Below are 18,374 nucleotides of genomic sequence, written 5' to 3'. Positions count from 1 at the left end.
TCCAATGTATGTAAATTATTAAAATATAAAAATATTTAAAGAATGAATTAAAAATACTGTCACTTTCCAATGTATGTAAATTATTAAAATATAAAAATATGTTAAAGATATTATTTCTACATATGAATTAAAAAATACTGTCACTTTCCAATGTATGTAAATTATTAAAATATAAAAATATTTAAAAGAATGAATTAAAAATACTGTCACTTTCCAATGTATGTAAATTATTAAAATATAAAAATATTTAAAACAAATTATCAATTTAAATGCTATTGAATTTCATGAAACAAACAATTTATGTATTAATGACATCAAAATTGATTCAATAACTAAACTAAAAAATGGATCAATATTTATGACAAGTGGTTCATACTATTGGATTCTCAATAGAAATTCAATGAATTTATTTGATTTGAATAATAGACAACTTATTAGTAATATTTTGTCAGAAAATGTTACACATATTAATTCAGTCGAAAGATTAATATATTTTAATAATAATAATAATAATAATATACAAAATGATGATTTTCTTATATTTTATTGGGTAATATTAACAGTAGTATACTATATAATTTAAACTAACTTATTATACAAAAATAAATACAAAATTTTAATGCTTATAATTACAACTATTTTCAAACAAAAATTGATTGTTTAGTATAATCCTAATGATAATGAACCAGAAAAGTCATATATCAAATAATATATCAAACATTTATGTATTTTCTGATCAATACTTTTATATTATTAGACAAAATGTAATTTAATATAATTTATATATATATATAAAATTATTTTATTTGATTAATAATTTTTTTCCTCTACAATTTTATTCATAACTTTATTGATATTTTTTTTGATTTTTCAATTAATTGTTTGCAAAGATTGTAAAACTGTAAGACATAAAACAATTATCATAAACTATGATTTAATACAACAAACCACACAATCATCTATTTCTATATAAAATACTTATTTAATTAATTATTATATTTATAGTTTATATTTATAATTATTGACATTAACTTCACTATTGTTTTGTTGGTTAACTTCAGATTTATGGTTAATATCCATTTCCATCACTTTAATAATATTTGTGTTAATAAATGCTTATTATTATTATTAGATGTGATTGTATTGTCGTTAGTAAACACTTCTTGACTGACATTAGTGTCCATTTCGTTATCCAATTGAATGATTTGATTATTCTTGTGATAAAATGAGTTATTGTCTTCACTGACCTTAGAGTTGTCGACATTTTCCACTACAAGTCGATTGTCATTCAAATTATTGATTTCTAACTCATTATCTGATATGTCATCCAAATAATTGTTTACCAATTCTTGTGATCTGACGATATAATTATTAGTCATCAATGGTTTGCTGTCATCTAAAACTTTATTTTGTTGATTGACTCCGAATACATGATTGCCATCATCTGATTCAATCATTTCATTACTTGTGGTAAATATCTGACTTAAATTGATTGGATTTTTTACAATCACTTCAGTAGATATTTCTTGTTTAACGATCAGTTGATGACTTGAATTAGTGTCCACTTCGTCGTCCAATTGTATTATTTCAATCTCTTCAGTCTTTGTTAAACCGACGCTTTGGTTGCGTCTGATTTCAATGTCTTCATGAGTTGTGAAGATATCAGACGATAAATAATCATTTAGTTGACCACCATTTGTGAAGAGATCCGATTGATTGCTATCGATAGCAAGTCTATAATATTTAGCCAAATGAGCGCTGATTTCTGATTTCAAATCCTTTATTGTCTTAACCTTTGATGACATTTGAAACCAGAAGCCGTCCACTTCTGGCTTCAATGTGTTAATCAATTTATTATATCAATAAATACTAAATTAATTATAATTTACACGAGATTTTCAAATAATTCAAATTTAAATTAAAAAACTTTTAACGGATTTAATTGAATAAAAAATTAACGGCTTTTTCATAAGAAATTAACGGTAAAACCTCTTGAGTTATCACTTCAATGATAATTTAAGACAAAATTTAATAAAAAATATTTTGTTTTAACATTTGGTAATGAAATTAAATGCAAATTGAATTGAATTTTTATAGTATTTTATTTGAAATATAAATAATAGAAAAAATAACAATTTTGACAAAAATCTATTTCATTGAATCTTCTGTTGAATCTGAGACACACTTCGTCTTCTCTCTCATTTATTATCTTTCTTCTGACTAATGTTCACCAATTCATCCATAGTTTCCCTGTATTGTCTGTATAGATCCACTACTTTGTTGTCCATCTTTTTGGCCCTTCTTTCGAAATCAAGCTGTGAATGTCTGGTATTCTTGATTTCATTCAGTATGAAATCTCTTCTGGACTCAAGTTTGACTCGTTTGACTCTTTCGTCAGTCTCTTCTTCAGACTTTTTGGGTCCACTCTGACCACCCTTTCGGTCACCAGATCGCGATCGGCCTCTTCTGGATCGGAAACGGCTTCGTCTTCCACTTCTTCCGCCTCCCGAATGCTTTCTGCGACGTCTGGTCTCGACTACCTCTACCTCCAATGGTATGACCTGAGGTACGACAACAATAGTGTTCATTGGCATTAGTTCCCAGCTCTTCACCAGACGGAAGTGTCTTCTTCTCTTCAGACTCGACATCGATAGCAATGGTTTTCATTTTCAATTGATTTGAATTTTGTGAATGAAATGGAAGATTAAATATAAATGATTTCAATTCAACGGAAACTTTGCTTTTTATACGAACACAACAATAGTATCGATGTCTCGGACATTATTTCTCGAGATATTTATTACAAGTTTTGTGTCATTTATTTCAATATATATTTAATAATAAACACAAAAAATAATGGTTTTTCAAGAAATGAATGTAATTATTTAATTAATACTATTTATTTCAGCCAATTATCAACATAATTAAAATTAAACATTTAATTGTAAATAAAAAATTGTTTATTTATTGAAAAAAATAACTAAATATTTAAAAATAAAGTTTAAAATGAGTGGTTTATTAAATCAATTCGATAAATAATTTACTGTAAAATGTATTATCAATACATTTTTGACAATTATAATTGAGAACAATGTATTACATAATTAATATATTAATAACTGTATTCAAAAAATTACAAGAATTTATTGCAAATATAGTTGTCGTGAGCGATGGCTTTCATTAGTCGACATAGTATTTCCCGACGACACTGTCTACTGGTGCAGACATTATCACCGATATTATCGCTTTTGTTATAGAAATATTCATAAAACTTATTGAACAATTGGGTATCGTTTTTCATTTTCAACAACAACTTATGCCACGAATCAGGTGTCAAGTCTTGTAGTCCCAGTGCCTGTTGAGCTGTATATGATAGCCGATACTCGAGTGGTTTCGAGTCTCGGTTGATGTTGGCTTCGGTTAGATTCAGATAATATGTTTCATAGTCGAGTACTTCATAAGTAGACTCATCGTAATCGCCATCAATAGTGTATATCCTGTAACCAGGATTGACATTACCAAAAGTGGTAACACTGGGACCGATATATGCCATATTTGTTGGACGGATGTGAACACCGTTTTTGTTTTTGGCATCTCTTGTCGTTTCATAAAAGATCTCTACTTCGTCCTGATGGGTGTGTCCGTAGAACTGACCGGTTATTGTGTCCTCAAATCGATTAACTATACGATTCATATTACGGCTCCATATTTGTAGACAATCGTCAGATCCGGGAGGTATGTGACCAATGATATGAACCTTTAAAATAGTGAAAAATCAAATTTTTAGATAAAAGTTTGGACGAAAAACAGGCAAAATATTTATATGAGTCATTTGATAATAGATTTCTCGATAGAAATATTAATTCAATTAAATAACTATAGTATTTGTTAGAAAATTTTATATAAATATATATATATATATGCAGTATGTTTGCTATATTTTACTAAATAATTAAACTAAAATGTTTTGATGATTCAAAAACTTGATGAATATTTAAAAAGGTTTGCAAATATTAAATTATTTTATATGCAATAATAATAATCAAAGTCGATATATATGTACTTTCTCTCCGATGAGCTCCGAGGCCTGCAGTTCCCGTATAAGCCATTGCAGTTGTCCCGCGGGATCCGTGGCGTTCAACAGTAGCCACCAGTTCTGGTTATTGCAGTAATTCATGTTTAGTGAGATTAGTTTGAGACCAGGCTTTACCATCACTGCATAGTAGGCACCGCTATATTGATGTAATGAAACATTAAAACAGTTGCATTAAAATTTTTGTTTTGCTATTATATTAAATATTAATGAATATTAAATTTATAATCCATTTGTCAAATAGGACTGACTCTTAATGAAAAATATTTTTGTTGTTTTTATCCTTATAAATGTTAAGTAGGGTGTAGTGTATTGTGCATAGTGTACAGCAATGCAGTATAATAATAATAATAATAATAATAGTAAATGTAAAAATAAATTTTGTATTATTTAAATATTTAATAATTGTTTTATTATACAATACTTTTTGATTAGTGGCAATGTATGCGATGGCAACCATTGCGACCAAATGTCCTGCAATTCAAATACATTAAGGATTTTGTTGTAAATTAATGTTTTATTCAAACAAAATGTTATAATAATAATATAATATAATAATAGTAATATTATTATTATTAGAGAAAACAAACCTCAAGAGCACTGTAGAGCCATGAGATTGAATGCACTCCTTGTATATTAGGTGTGGGAAAACTGTAAGGAAAAGGGAAGGGTATGTCAGTTAAATCTAATCAATAATTTTGTTTTTAATTCAATTATTTTCTGTGCTTATCATATAATATATATACATAAAAATAAATAAATAAAAAGATTTTCGTAACAATCTTACAATTCTTTAACCAAATTGAAAATATAATAAGAGATATATTGATTTGAATACCTATTAATAGGGGCCGACTCATGGTTGCCCAGTGCCGGATAGATCGGTATGTTTCCCAAATACTTGTGCACAGTTTTGGCTACCAATTTGATAATAGATAGCTGACCATCACGTGATTGATTCCAGACATCATGCGGTGGTATATCTCCCGTCCAAATAATATAATCAATGTCCTGATGTGTACTCTCAATAAACTTTAAGGTCTGTTCCAATGTTCTTAAAGGTATATCACAGTCTCGATAGTCGCCCCAAAAACCGGCTCTGTTTTGCATATTTATTGCAGATGACGACGAGGAGGAGGCATTCCTACAGCATAACGGTTCCCCACAAACAGCATCGCCTCCTTCCACATACAGGGGATCGACGTGTGTATCAGATAAGTGAAGAACTCTTAATTTAGGAGAACTCGACTTTTTTTACAAAAAAATAGAGAAGAAAAAAGGGAAACAAAAACAACAGCGGAAGCGATTAGATTTCGTTTTGGACACAAAAATTAGTTATCATATAATGTATTAAGTATTTTGTCGATTGATAGCAATCAAACACAAAATAGGATAATAATCGCTGTTTGTATTTACTTTGGGCTGAGATCTCTGTGCTGATGATTTAAGGACTGGTTTGGCTATTGGTGTTAATGGCAGCGTCCAGTTATACAAAGGATTATAGACTTTAGCGCACGACTCGCCTAATAGTGAGCCACAGATTTCGTTGGGACTGAAATTGATCCGAGAGATGATTTGAACCAATTCATCCTTAAAAATAAATACACCATTGATATTATTGACAAAATTTTAGTATTTATTAGTACAGTACTACTACTATTATTATTACTACTACTACTACTACTACTACTACTACTACTACTACTACTACTACTACTACTATTACTACTACTACTACTACTACTACTACTACTACTACTACTACTACTACTACTACTACTACTACTACATAAACTATAAATTATCGATAGCTATAAAACTTGTAATAATAATAATAATAATTTCAAGTCAAACAATGCAATTGCAATAAATTGTTTCTTTTAAAAACAATATACTGTATATAAGACTCTTGTGTTTCCGCTCCGATAGGTTTCAAAAAACATTTAAGTCATTTAAGAGATGATATGTTTATATGTATTTACTTTAGATATATATATAATTTTCTTAAACAATACATTTGTTGTTTGAAATGTCGGGTTTCCGTTTGAAATCAATGGCCGTGAAATTGAACATTAATATATAGCTATTTTGCTTACGATATGTTTTACTATACTATTATTTTTTGGCTTAAAGTTTACTATATATATGTGATCTAAAAGATTTAATCAGTAATTTATTGGGTTGTAATTGGAAACCCTTATCTCTTTTTGTATGTTGTTGTTTATATCATTATCTCTACAAATAAAAAAAAATTAATCAATCAATCAGTTTAATTAATTAAAACTATTTGTTGTTGTTGTATATTATGTGTATGTTTTCATATTTGTTTCATATATTACTGTAAGATTACTGTATAATTCATGTTTCAATTAGATACTAACATATACTATACTATATAAATAAATTTCAAGTATATATATTAATAATATAACAGAAAAAAACAAACTTAATAATAATTCAATTTTGTTTGGCAAACATTTAAGAGAGTATTATTAAGTGCTTTTTGATAACAATGTTTGCTTAATATGCAAATTTATGACACTTATAATGTGTCAAGTTTTTTGCTGTCTAAATAATATGCTATATCATGAGCAACATAATAAATTGTTAGTCAAATATATATACTGTATATATATATATATACCTTCAACTGGTCGACCATCCCATCGCATACCCTTCCAGATGCCAGATCCAGTGTAGTACATAAATAGTTGGCAATGGATCCAAGTTCTTCTTTATCTTTGCCAAACTGGATCAGATGTTGGGCCATAGCAAAGCCAAACTTGCATGACATACAAGCACTGGTACCGGTAGACGGTTTGCCAGAGTGTAACTCTTTGACAACTTTACGTAAATTAAGTAAACGAAAAGCATTTGATAGTAAGTCCATCAAAAAGCCGTGATTATTGGTGTCGTCAGCGGCAACAACTGTACCGCCGATTGTATTGGTATTGATGTTTGAATTTTTGATGCCATTGTCGATGTTTAATACATTATTATTATTGTTATTAAAATCAATTTGTTTTGCTGTTGTTAATAAAATTGGCAAAAATATTGTACAACAAAATGCTATGTTTAAGCATTTAATAAATTGCTGGCTAATTAATGACATTTTTTAAACATTAAAAAAACAATACAATAAATAACAAATTAATAAATAAATAATTATAAATAAATTAAAAATAATAATTAATTAATTAATTTAATAAACATGAATATATAGAATAGACATAGTTTATATATGTGTGAAATTTTTCGATAAATATATTTGGCGATAAAATTGCAATTTAATCAAATTTTTTTTATCAAGTTTAAAATGAAATATATATTTATTTTTTTGAAATATAAAAGAAGTTTTGCAAACAAATTGATCACAAATTGATATCCAATCTACCAAACAAAAAACGGGGTCACATTATTATCAAATTATTTGGCCTCTGAATGCCATTATATATATATACTAGTACTTTATAAACAGTTATTATCACAATGGGATCTAAAAACAATTAGATAACACTACAATGATAATGATATTGTTTGAAATGTCAACAAATACGGCTGAAAACAAAAATCATTGATCCAATGCATGCATGAAACACAAGAAAAAAAACGGTTATCAATATCTATAACTAAACTGTTTTGTTTGACAAATGGACACAACAGCTAATGATCGCACAAATTGTTTGGCATTGTGTCGGAGTAGGAAAAAAAGCCAATCATATGCCTCATGGAAATGACGGGTCAACTATATATATACACAGCTTTTCTGAACCATCGATGGCAACGATAAGATACACATATTATTATTATTATTATTATACATATACATAGAGATATAGTTGCGTTTATGTTGATTATTAAAAGGCAATAATAGTTTGTCAAAAATAAACAGTTTTTAGACGACGACAACTAAATGAGCTGATAAAGCACTTAATCATAATATCAATGACATATATATATATACACACAATGTATTCACGAAACAAATAAAAAATTAATGATATAGACGGATGATAATTAAGACTAAATTACAAATAAATTTATCCATAAAAGTGATGATTGACTGTTTGACAACAACAAAAACTACAACAATTTATTAAATCACACTTAAAAATAATGTTTTAAATAAGTTATATTTATATTAAGCATATACTGTATATATATATATATGAAGACATTGAAATTGAGAGATGAGAAATGTTTGTTAAAATAAAACTAAAAAAATTTTGTTTCAATAAGATTTTTTGTGTGCAGTTTTTTGCCATAACTTTTTATTTTTGCTACAAAAGCAAAACAACAACAACTTTGCGGAAGTTTTTCCACAAAAAAAACTCTTATAAATATTAAGTTAGATTTTTTTACAGGGAATCCCACTGAATATACAGTATATATATATATATATATTATATGTTTGTTATTATGGGAGAGACAGTACAATATATACCGGTATATATATATATCCACCAAATTTATGGCATTTTTGCACTTAATTTCTCAGCTGTTTCTCAGAGAGCAAACAAACGAGAAATTTTCCTAAAGTGTAAACTCTCTACAAATTACTACTACAAGTAATGGCTATACAATTGATGACTAGTAATGAAAGAGAGAGAGAGAGAGAGAGAGAGAGAGAGAGAGAGAGAGAGAGAGAGAGAGACATTGAATAATTTTTTCAAATTTATTTTATAAATACTACAGTATTTTCTAATACATTAAACTGGAAAACATATAATTATCTAACAATTTAGTCATATATATATATATCTGAAGTCTATACATAAACTCGGAGATTGTCTAACCCTGGGATCAGTCTTTCAAAAGAAAAACAGAGAAATACTTTTATATTTCTGTTATGGCTTTTGTGTCAAAATTTTTTATCACATATCATGAGAGAGAGAGAGAGAGAGCTCTGAAATCTGCGGCTAAGAAAAACACGTTTTTCTCGACCGAAAAGGTCTGTCAGCACTTGTATGTCGTCTCTCTCTCTCTCTCTCTCTCTCTCTCACACACACACACACACACACACACTGTGATTGAGAAGTACTAAAAGTCAACGAACTATGAATGAACTGATGTTTTCCTAACCAATTGGTTATTAACTAGAGTTTCATATATTTTTGAAGAAAAACAACTATAATTTTGTTTGTTATTGACTTTTTTTGTATACATAGTAAAACTCATTGTTTTATTTGCGATTTTTGTTATTGTTTTTCGTATTTGTAAAAAATAATAGATTTTTGTTTGTTTGTTGCAACCAGTTATTAAATAGTCATAGAAATTGTAATTTATGAGAGTTAATAATTTATTTATAATTATATTAAATAAATTTTAATTGGTACTGTTAGTTTAATTATTGTATAAGTTAACTAATACTGTAATTAAAAGTTTAAATAATAATAATAACAATTAAAATGTTTACTACAAACTTTTAAATTGCTATAAATTTCTATAATTTATTAACAATAAATTTTATGACTACTATTTATTGTATTATATAACAATAGTTTACTTTATTATTCATTAGTAATGATATATATTTTTATAATTAATATTTTCAAATATTTATTATATATTCATTTTTTTATCCAACTCTTTGGTTTCTAAATGTGTAGAAAAAAATGCGGAAATTTATTGTATTATTCAATTTTCCCATACAATTGTATAATTGTGTATTAAAATGTTTCTCTCCTATTCTGACAATAATAATAGGACTTTAAAATAATTAAAAAAAAAGGAAATCCATATCCCATTTGATTTGTAAGGAGATTCAGTCAATCCAACACTTAAACCTCAAAAAAATCATAGACTCATGAAATGAATATAAATTTTAAAAATAAATAATAATAAGAGATATAACAACAAAATTTATAATAATTCAAATCCTGAATAATAATGCTTTCAATAATAAAAAAATTTCAATCTCTGTGTTGCATATCATAGTTAAACATTATTTTGTTGCTGATTTGTGTAAAAAAATATAATATATGCAGAATTTTTTTTTGTTAAGTAAAACTAAATATATAAGATTTTTTGAATAAAACTATTTCATTTATAATATAATAATTTTTTTAAAAATAAAAAGTATTTTGCATTAAAAGTATTATTATTATAATGCTTTCAATATCACATACCGTATATAATAACTTAATGCATAATACATATAATTTTATATACTGTACTTAACGTAAATTATTTTTCTATAAAATACTATTAGTATTTGTATATAAAATATTAAATTATTTTATATGTATATCACTTACTATGTTATGCTAAAAATGTTTTTAATTCCCGTGAAATATCATTCAAATCATAAATGTTTAATGTGATGATACAATTTGATGAATAAATAGTTTTATTATTTGAAAATTAAATTTATTATTTTTGTCCATATATTGATAGCCATAAACTTCAATGTCTGCTTAAAATCTCTCTCTCTCTCTCTCTCTCTCTCTCTTTCTGTATTTCATTGATAATTAGCAATGAGTTAAATATTTAATACAAATTTACTTTATATTGTGTCCATAAAAAGCAAGACAGCAATCAGTTTGTTATATACTTTCAATGAATAATTTATTTCAAATGAGTTGGATTTTCAGTGACTTTTTTTTTCTCTCTCTCTCTCTCTCTCTCTCTCTCTCTTTCTCTTTCTGAGTGCTTCATAATATATATAGTAAACTATAAACATTTATTGCAATTGAAAAAATACAAATAACATTTTAGTGTATAATTTATCCACAAAATAAAAAAAGATAGTAACTGTTTGTTGGCTCCAAATGTTATAAAATAAAATAAAATAAAATGTTATCTCAAATAAATGCAAATATCTAAACAAATTTTATCCATTTTCTCTCTCATTTATTTTTAAAATACTTATCTTTTATTTATTTTAAAACTCTTTTCTGGGAATAAAAAGTATTAGAAAACTCTTATCTAAAAAATTTTAAAACATATATTTATTTATTAATATTTAAATAAAAATTGATTTTTTCGAAATATACAAAATATATATATATATATATAATTTTATTACAATTAACTTATTTATTACTGTATTTAAATTAAAACAAATGGATTTTCATTTTTGAATAATTCTAATATTAAATAACTATAATTAACTTAAATATTAAATACAATTGGTTAGAGCATTGCATATGTAAAATGTGAACTATTTTGAGAATAATTTGCATTTTGTTTTTCAAATGTACTGAAAATCTATTATTCATTTGACACCCATTATGACAGCTGTATTGCAGACGTACTGTATATTGAATTTTCCAAACAAACGAAAAAATGCCTTTAATTTTAACATTTTTGTGAATTAACAGCCCATTCATTGATTAATGGAAACACAACCATAATGTCAGACATACATGGTTTACAAATTAGTGGTCATTATAAGCAAATAAGTGACAACCCTTTTTTGGGCTATAGTTCCCGATCACTACTACTCGTTAAAGTAAAACTAATGAATTGTTGTAAACATTTATTCAAACATTTAAAAAAAGTGAGTACAGTATATCACAAATAATAATATAAATTATATTATATAATATACTGTATGTCATACAATATGTTGATCCTTACTGTTAATATTTATTATTTTTGATAATTTAATAAATATCTAACAATATTATTATTATTTAAGACACAAAAAAATATTTAGTGAAAATATTGGTCACAATAAAAATCTTTTTGCAACTAATGTTCTGACAATTCAAGAGTGGCTTTACTTGTGATGTAATACTTGTGACAAATCTTTTACTTTTGTGATCTAATCTATGGCTTAATGTCTTTCTTTCAGATAAATATCTTCATCACTGATCCCATTAAATAGCCTTCAATTGAATGTAAAGCCCAAACGTAAGATCTATTCAAATTGATTGTGACTTTTTATTTTGTGTGTCATTTTTATTATATAAATTATGACATATAAATAGATATAAATGTCAATTTTTGTTAATAATAATATTGTTATTTTAAAGATATAAATTTATATTACACGTTACGTTTTGTATAAATACAGTAATAATAATAAATGTATACAGTTTCAATATTAAGGTATTTAATAATAATAATAATAATATGACTAACAAAATTAAATTAAACTATTCATAACTTTATTATATTGTTTAAGTTACAACACGTTTTTTAAACATAATTTTTTATAAACTATATAACTGTATATACTGTTTATTATAATTTAATATTATGTAGTTTTTCATATTTAAGGATTTGTGAAAATAAAGTTAATTTCCTTTTGCTAACTAATGATGATAATAATAATAATAATAATAATAATATAACACAATAGGCATATTTATTAAATAAACTTAAATAGATATAAATAGTTGAAAATTATAGTTATACTAAACAAAGATATTGTACAAAATTTATTATATTAGTATAAAAGATTTATTGATATAAATGACTATTAAATAACTTATTTAAAACAAGTTAATAATATTTGTGTATTAGCTGTATATTCTAACAAATTATTATAAATTGTCGCATCATTTTAATTTTTAAAAAAAAAGTTTATTTATTTTAATTTTCTGTTATTTAATTAAATATAATTGTTATAAATATTACAATATATAACTACAATGAAAAGCGTGTGAATAATTTTCTTAACAAAAAATACTATAAACACAATTGAAATGATTGTTATCATTAATGACTTGTCAATTGGAGACTACGGGTACAAAACAGCTGCAAAAATATTATTATTAAAAACTTTATATTATATTTACAATATTATAATATACTGTATGTATGTTGACACATAAAATAGGACACACACACAAACACACACATTGGTATACTAACCGACCAGTGTTTTGGTGACCCCTTATATTGTTATGACAAAAAAAACACAATGACCAGTACTGACACAATAGCCATATATATATACATTTATATGGATGGACAATACATATGTGTTTATTTTGTTATGTATACATTATATTACTTACAACCCAAACCCTAACCTAATTGGTGATGTCTTTTTTCAAAAATCTATGTTTCAGACCCTAACATATCAATTAGTTTTTATGTGTACTACCAAACAGTTATGTCTCGATGCATATCAATGGTAGTGACCGACCCATCCATTAGTATTAGTGTTGGTTTGCATTTATATAGTTGTTTATTAGTGACGGCTGCCGTCGTCACCGAGTCGTCAGTGAAAGTATGCATTAATGAGAGACATATGAAATAAAAGATAACCAAATAGTTTAACTTTGGCTAAACTTTGTGACCAATTATTATTAGTATTATTGAATATACTATTGATATTTAACTAATAATAAATGTTTTCAAAAATTATATGATATCCTCTTAACCAGTCTCTTGTTTTTAATCGTCAAAACATATGGTAAACTTTTGCACACAAAAAAATTGTATAACAAATATTTAAATTTTATTTTAATTAATTATACTAAATACTAAAATAAAATTATTCCGTTACTTAATATATTTATGTATCTAATTATAAAAGGCTTTTAGATTAATTGGTTAAATTAGTTTTATTGGTGCTATTTATTTCATTTTTTATTATTAAATTTTTATATATTATACGACTTAATCATAAATATATATTAATATAAAAATTTGATAAATTGATATTTGGTTTTTTAGTTAACTATGTTTATATAATATATCTATATGTGTTGCGGTAATTATTTAAATGAACACTGAATGTACAGTAATTTTTTTGTAATTTATAAATATATATTACATTATTTTACTGGTATTAAAACAATAAATTAATGACTTTTAATATTTATTAATTGCAACAAAAATTATAGTAGAGTTTTAATTATCCTAAAAGTACTTCTGTTTTGTTTTAAAAATTATTTTTATTACTTTTTTTCGGATAAATTAATGTTTTATTTGAAGTCATGTTCAACAACAACAACAAAATTAACAAAAAACTTATTTTGTTTGATATTTTTCATATGTTTGTGTGTTTATAGTCAATAAAATAACAAACATAATGAAAGATTAATTATGAGAAAAAGTTTGTATATATCTACCAAAAGGGTTGCCAACAAATAGCAGTTTTAAAAAAATAAAATTATTTTTTTCTGCGATATTACCACTAAAAACATAGATCATCAGTGAAACAGTTTAACAAACAAAACAAAAAACATTTGTTGTTAATGATAGCCCTCTTAATGATTTGCTATCTGTTTATTTTAAAAATATATATATACAGTATAAACACGTTTAGCCCTTAAACTATTTTAAACTACCAGATATTGTCAATTAGTAATATTTATCTTATTTTTACAAATATATAATTGACAAACCATTTAAATGAAGTAAATGTATCAACAAATCATTATTTCTTTTGAAGACTATTTTATAAACACATTTTAAGTTTTGTGATTAACTAACAAAAACATAGCAAACGACTCAATAATTTTTTTGTTAACAGAAGTTAACTAAATGTAAATAATGTATATATAAAGGCATTAGTTTTCAGAAACATTAGACAAAATGCAAAATTTATGTTCAAATCAGCAAAATCTTTAAAATACACACAAAAACTTTGATAAACTGAGTATTTATGCTTTAAAAAGAGTATAATAAAAACTAAAACAAAAAATGTTTGATTGATACCATATTTTAGTAATAATTTTTTTTTTGCAAGTGTTGTATAATATATAGTATTTATATTAATATTGAATGGCATTTAAAAAATTTAGTGATATTTTTTCAAAAATAAATATATTATAAATTGAGAGTTGCTTATACAATTAAATCTTATATTTAAATAAACTATTGATTATTTATAAATATAAACAAAATAAAGTAGATTTTTTCTTATCAATTTGGTTTACTACTATCAAAAAATAAATATTATAATTAATGTATATATTAAACTAGATTAAAATAAAATATTATAATAAAAACATAAATACATGCATAACTAATATAATATTTATTGCATAGTATATAAAAAATATTAATAAAATAATTCATATTCTTTAATATAGAATATTTATTTCATTATAATATAATCATATATGAAAAAAACAATATATAATCAATAATTTAATATATAATAATAGTATAGTAAATAAAAGTATGATTGCTGTCTTATTTGCTAGTTTTGTATTATACCGTATTTTTATGAGACTATTGAATTAATCCCAAAAAAACTACAAGTGCTGTCAAATAAAAATAAATAACAAACAACAGAAACTCTTTTGTTATGCCATTGAATCGGAGATATAATCAGATTCTGGATTTATTTTTAAAAGATATTTTTTATAATATTACCGGTAGAGATAATTTTAGTTTCAATACTCACTATCAATAAACATGATATACATATATAGTATAGGAAAATTTTTTAATAAAATTTAATATTATAATGTTTTTGTTTAGTTTTAGAAATATTTTTAGCATAAAACTATTGATTTTACTAATAATAATAAATAAAATTAAATCATTGTCTCTTCTATTCGCTCTTTGATTTATATGAATTGTATTGAAGCATAAAAATAAATAAATAATATATTAAATACTTATATACAGTATAAATGTTGAAAAGATGCAAATCATTATTATTCAGAAAATAAAATAAAATAAAAATAATTTTATACTGAATACTAAAATGTGTAGTATTGTGCAAAACAGTTTGAGTGGTAAAGTAATAAATGTTTGTTTTGTAAAAATTGAATATATATAATAAATATTGTTATGATTTTTGTGGAGATTTTTAAATATAAATATATAAAATGCATAACAATATACTATATTATAACCAATCTTTCAAGCCTTGCATATACCGTACTATACATCTGTTTTTTCTTTCTCTCTCTCTCTTTAACTAAAACAGTGCTATGATTTGCGGCAAATTTACGATAAATTTTTGGTGTTATTTATATTCATAAAAGCATTTTTCACTTTAATAGATCCAATGCTAACAAAAACTCAAAAGTCTATTGTAAGGGGAAATTCTCCGTAAAGACTATCAATGCATTTGCTAAATAAACTGTAGTCTAATAATAATAATATGATATAACAACACATTATATTTTATAATATAAACGATGCTTTAAATTGATAACCATTTGTATGCCATCCGCTGCTATCATCTCTCAATGATGACTAAACTTATGGTTAACTGTGTGTTACCACTTATGCTAAGTTTCAATTATAATCACATATATACTGTATATTTGGTTAACACAAACAAAACAAGCATTTTATTTCATTTTGGCAGCAAATTGTCAAAAAAAATATTTGATTATAATATTTTAAAATTTTGACCGGAAGTTTTAAAAAGTATTTACAAATATAATCTATTTGTTTTGTTTTGTTTATAATAAATAAAAAATAATATTCAATTAGATGTTTAAAAGTTGTGTTTATTTTTGCTTGTTTTATTTATATTTATTTACATTAAAGTTATTTTAAATACAGTAATAAATAAATAAATAAAATTAAAAAAATACTATATATATATATTAAAAAAGAAATTATTAACAAATAATATATATATAACTAGAAATTGAATTAAACAACAATAAGCAAAATCCCAGATGTTTTAGACCAAAACATATGAACTGATAGTAAAACCCTAAAATCAATCGTTTATTTATAATAATATTATTAGTATTATTATTATTCACAGCGATGTCTGTTAAAAAAATGAGTGACTGTTTTTTGAAATTTCAAATAACTTTTATTTTTTTGGTAAAAATATTTTTCCGCATCTAATCTATAAATTCAGACCTCAAAAAATATTGTTTATAACATACAGACAGTGAAAAAAATTAAATATAATTTAATGTTATTGACATTGAATTATTGACTTCAGGAAAGATGATTGAGTATATCATAAACTAATGATTAAAAATACCAATTGATTTGCTTTTTAAAAATGTTTGAAAATTAGTTTTCTTTGCATTTATTTTTGTTGTTGTTATTTACATTTATATATTTGTAACAAAAAAAATTAATGTAAAGCAAAAGTTTAATTTATAAGATATATAATTTTAAATTAATTTTTTTCAAAAAAAAAATAAAGTTTACATTTATGTAACTTTTAAAAAATAAAATTAATTATATAATTTTTAAATACACACAGTTATTTAGATGATAATCTAAAAACATTTATATATTATTTTGCTAATAAAATAAAATTTGAACATTTAATTTATGCAAAAACTTGATTTAATTATTTACAACAACAATATTTGATATTTTTTCAACATAAAAGGAAATGCAAATACTGTATATATAAAAGTGTGTAAATATAAATTAAATAAAACAAAATCTAAACAATCGATGAAACATTTTAAAAAAACTTTTGAACATATATTTATACAAAGAAATACCTAAAAGTATAGGTGTGTCCATCTTTACATACTCTCTCTCTCTCTCTCTCTCTCTCTCTCTCTCTCTCTCTCTCTCTCTCTCTCTCTCTTTCTTTCTCTCTTAGAGTCAAAAATGCAATAGTGTTAAGAATTATAGTCTAATATCAAGTTTCGCCCTTAAAATAGCATTTTTGTTTGAAAAGTCAAACATAACTTTTTTTGAAAACTTAATCCACATTTGCCTAAAAAACACAATTCATATATAAAAATATTTGGCACTTTTGAAAACCAAAAAAAATGCTAAAAACATTTATCGCTCATTGACTGGTCGTCACTACTGACAGGTGTTAGTATTTAATGTGTTTAACACAGACAGTCCTTTTAGTTAATAGTGCTAAAAGTCATACCTAAAAGTTAGGTGTTATCTCTTTTTCTCCTCTCTCTCTCTCTCTCTCTCTCTCTCTCTCTCTCTCTCTCTCTCTCTCTCTCTCTCTCTCTTAACAATTGATTATTATTATTATTATTATTATAGTTATTATTTGTATTGAAAATTACTTCACAACTTCAGTTAGTTATTTTCAGTACCAGAAAAATATGTGCAAAAAACCAGACATTTTTTGTGTGGCTAAACATGTTATAAGTATTTAGTGTTATGTTGTTATGTGTGTCTTGTTTGTGGTTAAGAGAGAGAAAGAGAGACAACAATAATCACTACTATTAGGTCCAAATGGTGGGCAGTTTAACACCACAACAAAAAACTACATGTGTTTTGCTAAATATCTCGTTAAAAGTTATGCTCTATTATTAGCAACATTTTTGTTTTAAAAAAAATCGTCCAAACAGTTTGTTTTTGGCTTATGGGCACACATTTGTTCAAAACATTTTTTTCTAATATAATAAAAAATTTTTTTATAAATTGCTTTAATCTCTAATACAATTATATGTGTCTTATA

At 24.4% G+C, this 18,374-nt stretch overlaps 1 protein-coding gene across 1 annotated transcript; it reads right to left on the bottom strand.

The window, feature by feature from the left end:
- Positions 1–3,133: 3,133 nt before the first annotated feature.
- LOC128955989 (sphingomyelin phosphodiesterase-like) lies at positions 3,134–7,064 on the bottom strand. The gene is made up of 7 exons (XM_054301670.1): positions 6,738–7,064; positions 5,510–5,683; positions 4,932–5,341; positions 4,684–4,744; positions 4,518–4,567; positions 4,064–4,232; positions 3,134–3,757 (listed from the first exon to the last, which is right to left on the bottom strand). The coding sequence occupies exons 1-7, from the start codon at positions 6,981–6,983 to the stop codon at positions 3,134–3,136; spliced, it is 1,734 nt and encodes a 577-aa protein (XP_054157645.1). The 5' UTR covers positions 6,984–7,064.
- Positions 7,065–18,374: the final 11,310 nt, after the last annotated feature.

Source organism: Oppia nitens, unplaced genomic scaffold (genome assembly GCF_028296485.1).
Source record: "Oppia nitens isolate AA-2021 unplaced genomic scaffold, nextdenovo-longstitch-racon4-pilon3 scaffold2_pilon_pilon_pilon, whole genome shotgun sequence".
In the NCBI taxonomy this organism is placed as follows: Eukaryota; Metazoa; Arthropoda; class Arachnida; order Sarcoptiformes; family Oppiidae; genus Oppia; species Oppia nitens.
Note: the sequence above shows the minus strand (reverse complement) of the source record. Positions and strands in the feature narration are given on the sequence as shown.

Bases quoted from the DNA above. Each gene is read 5' to 3' on its own strand.
- LOC128955989 (XM_054301670.1), bottom strand. From the start codon at position 6,983: ATGGACTTACTATCAAATGCTTTTCGTTTACTTAATTTACGTAAAGTT. The intron at 4,233-4,517 runs GTATTGTATAAT...ACATCAATATAG, and splicing joins ACATTGCCACTAATCAAAAA to CGGTGCCTACTATGCAGTGA. The intron at 3,758-4,063 runs GTACATATATAT...ACTATTTTAAAG, and splicing joins CGGAGCTCATCGGAGAGAAA to GTTCATATCATTGGTCACAT.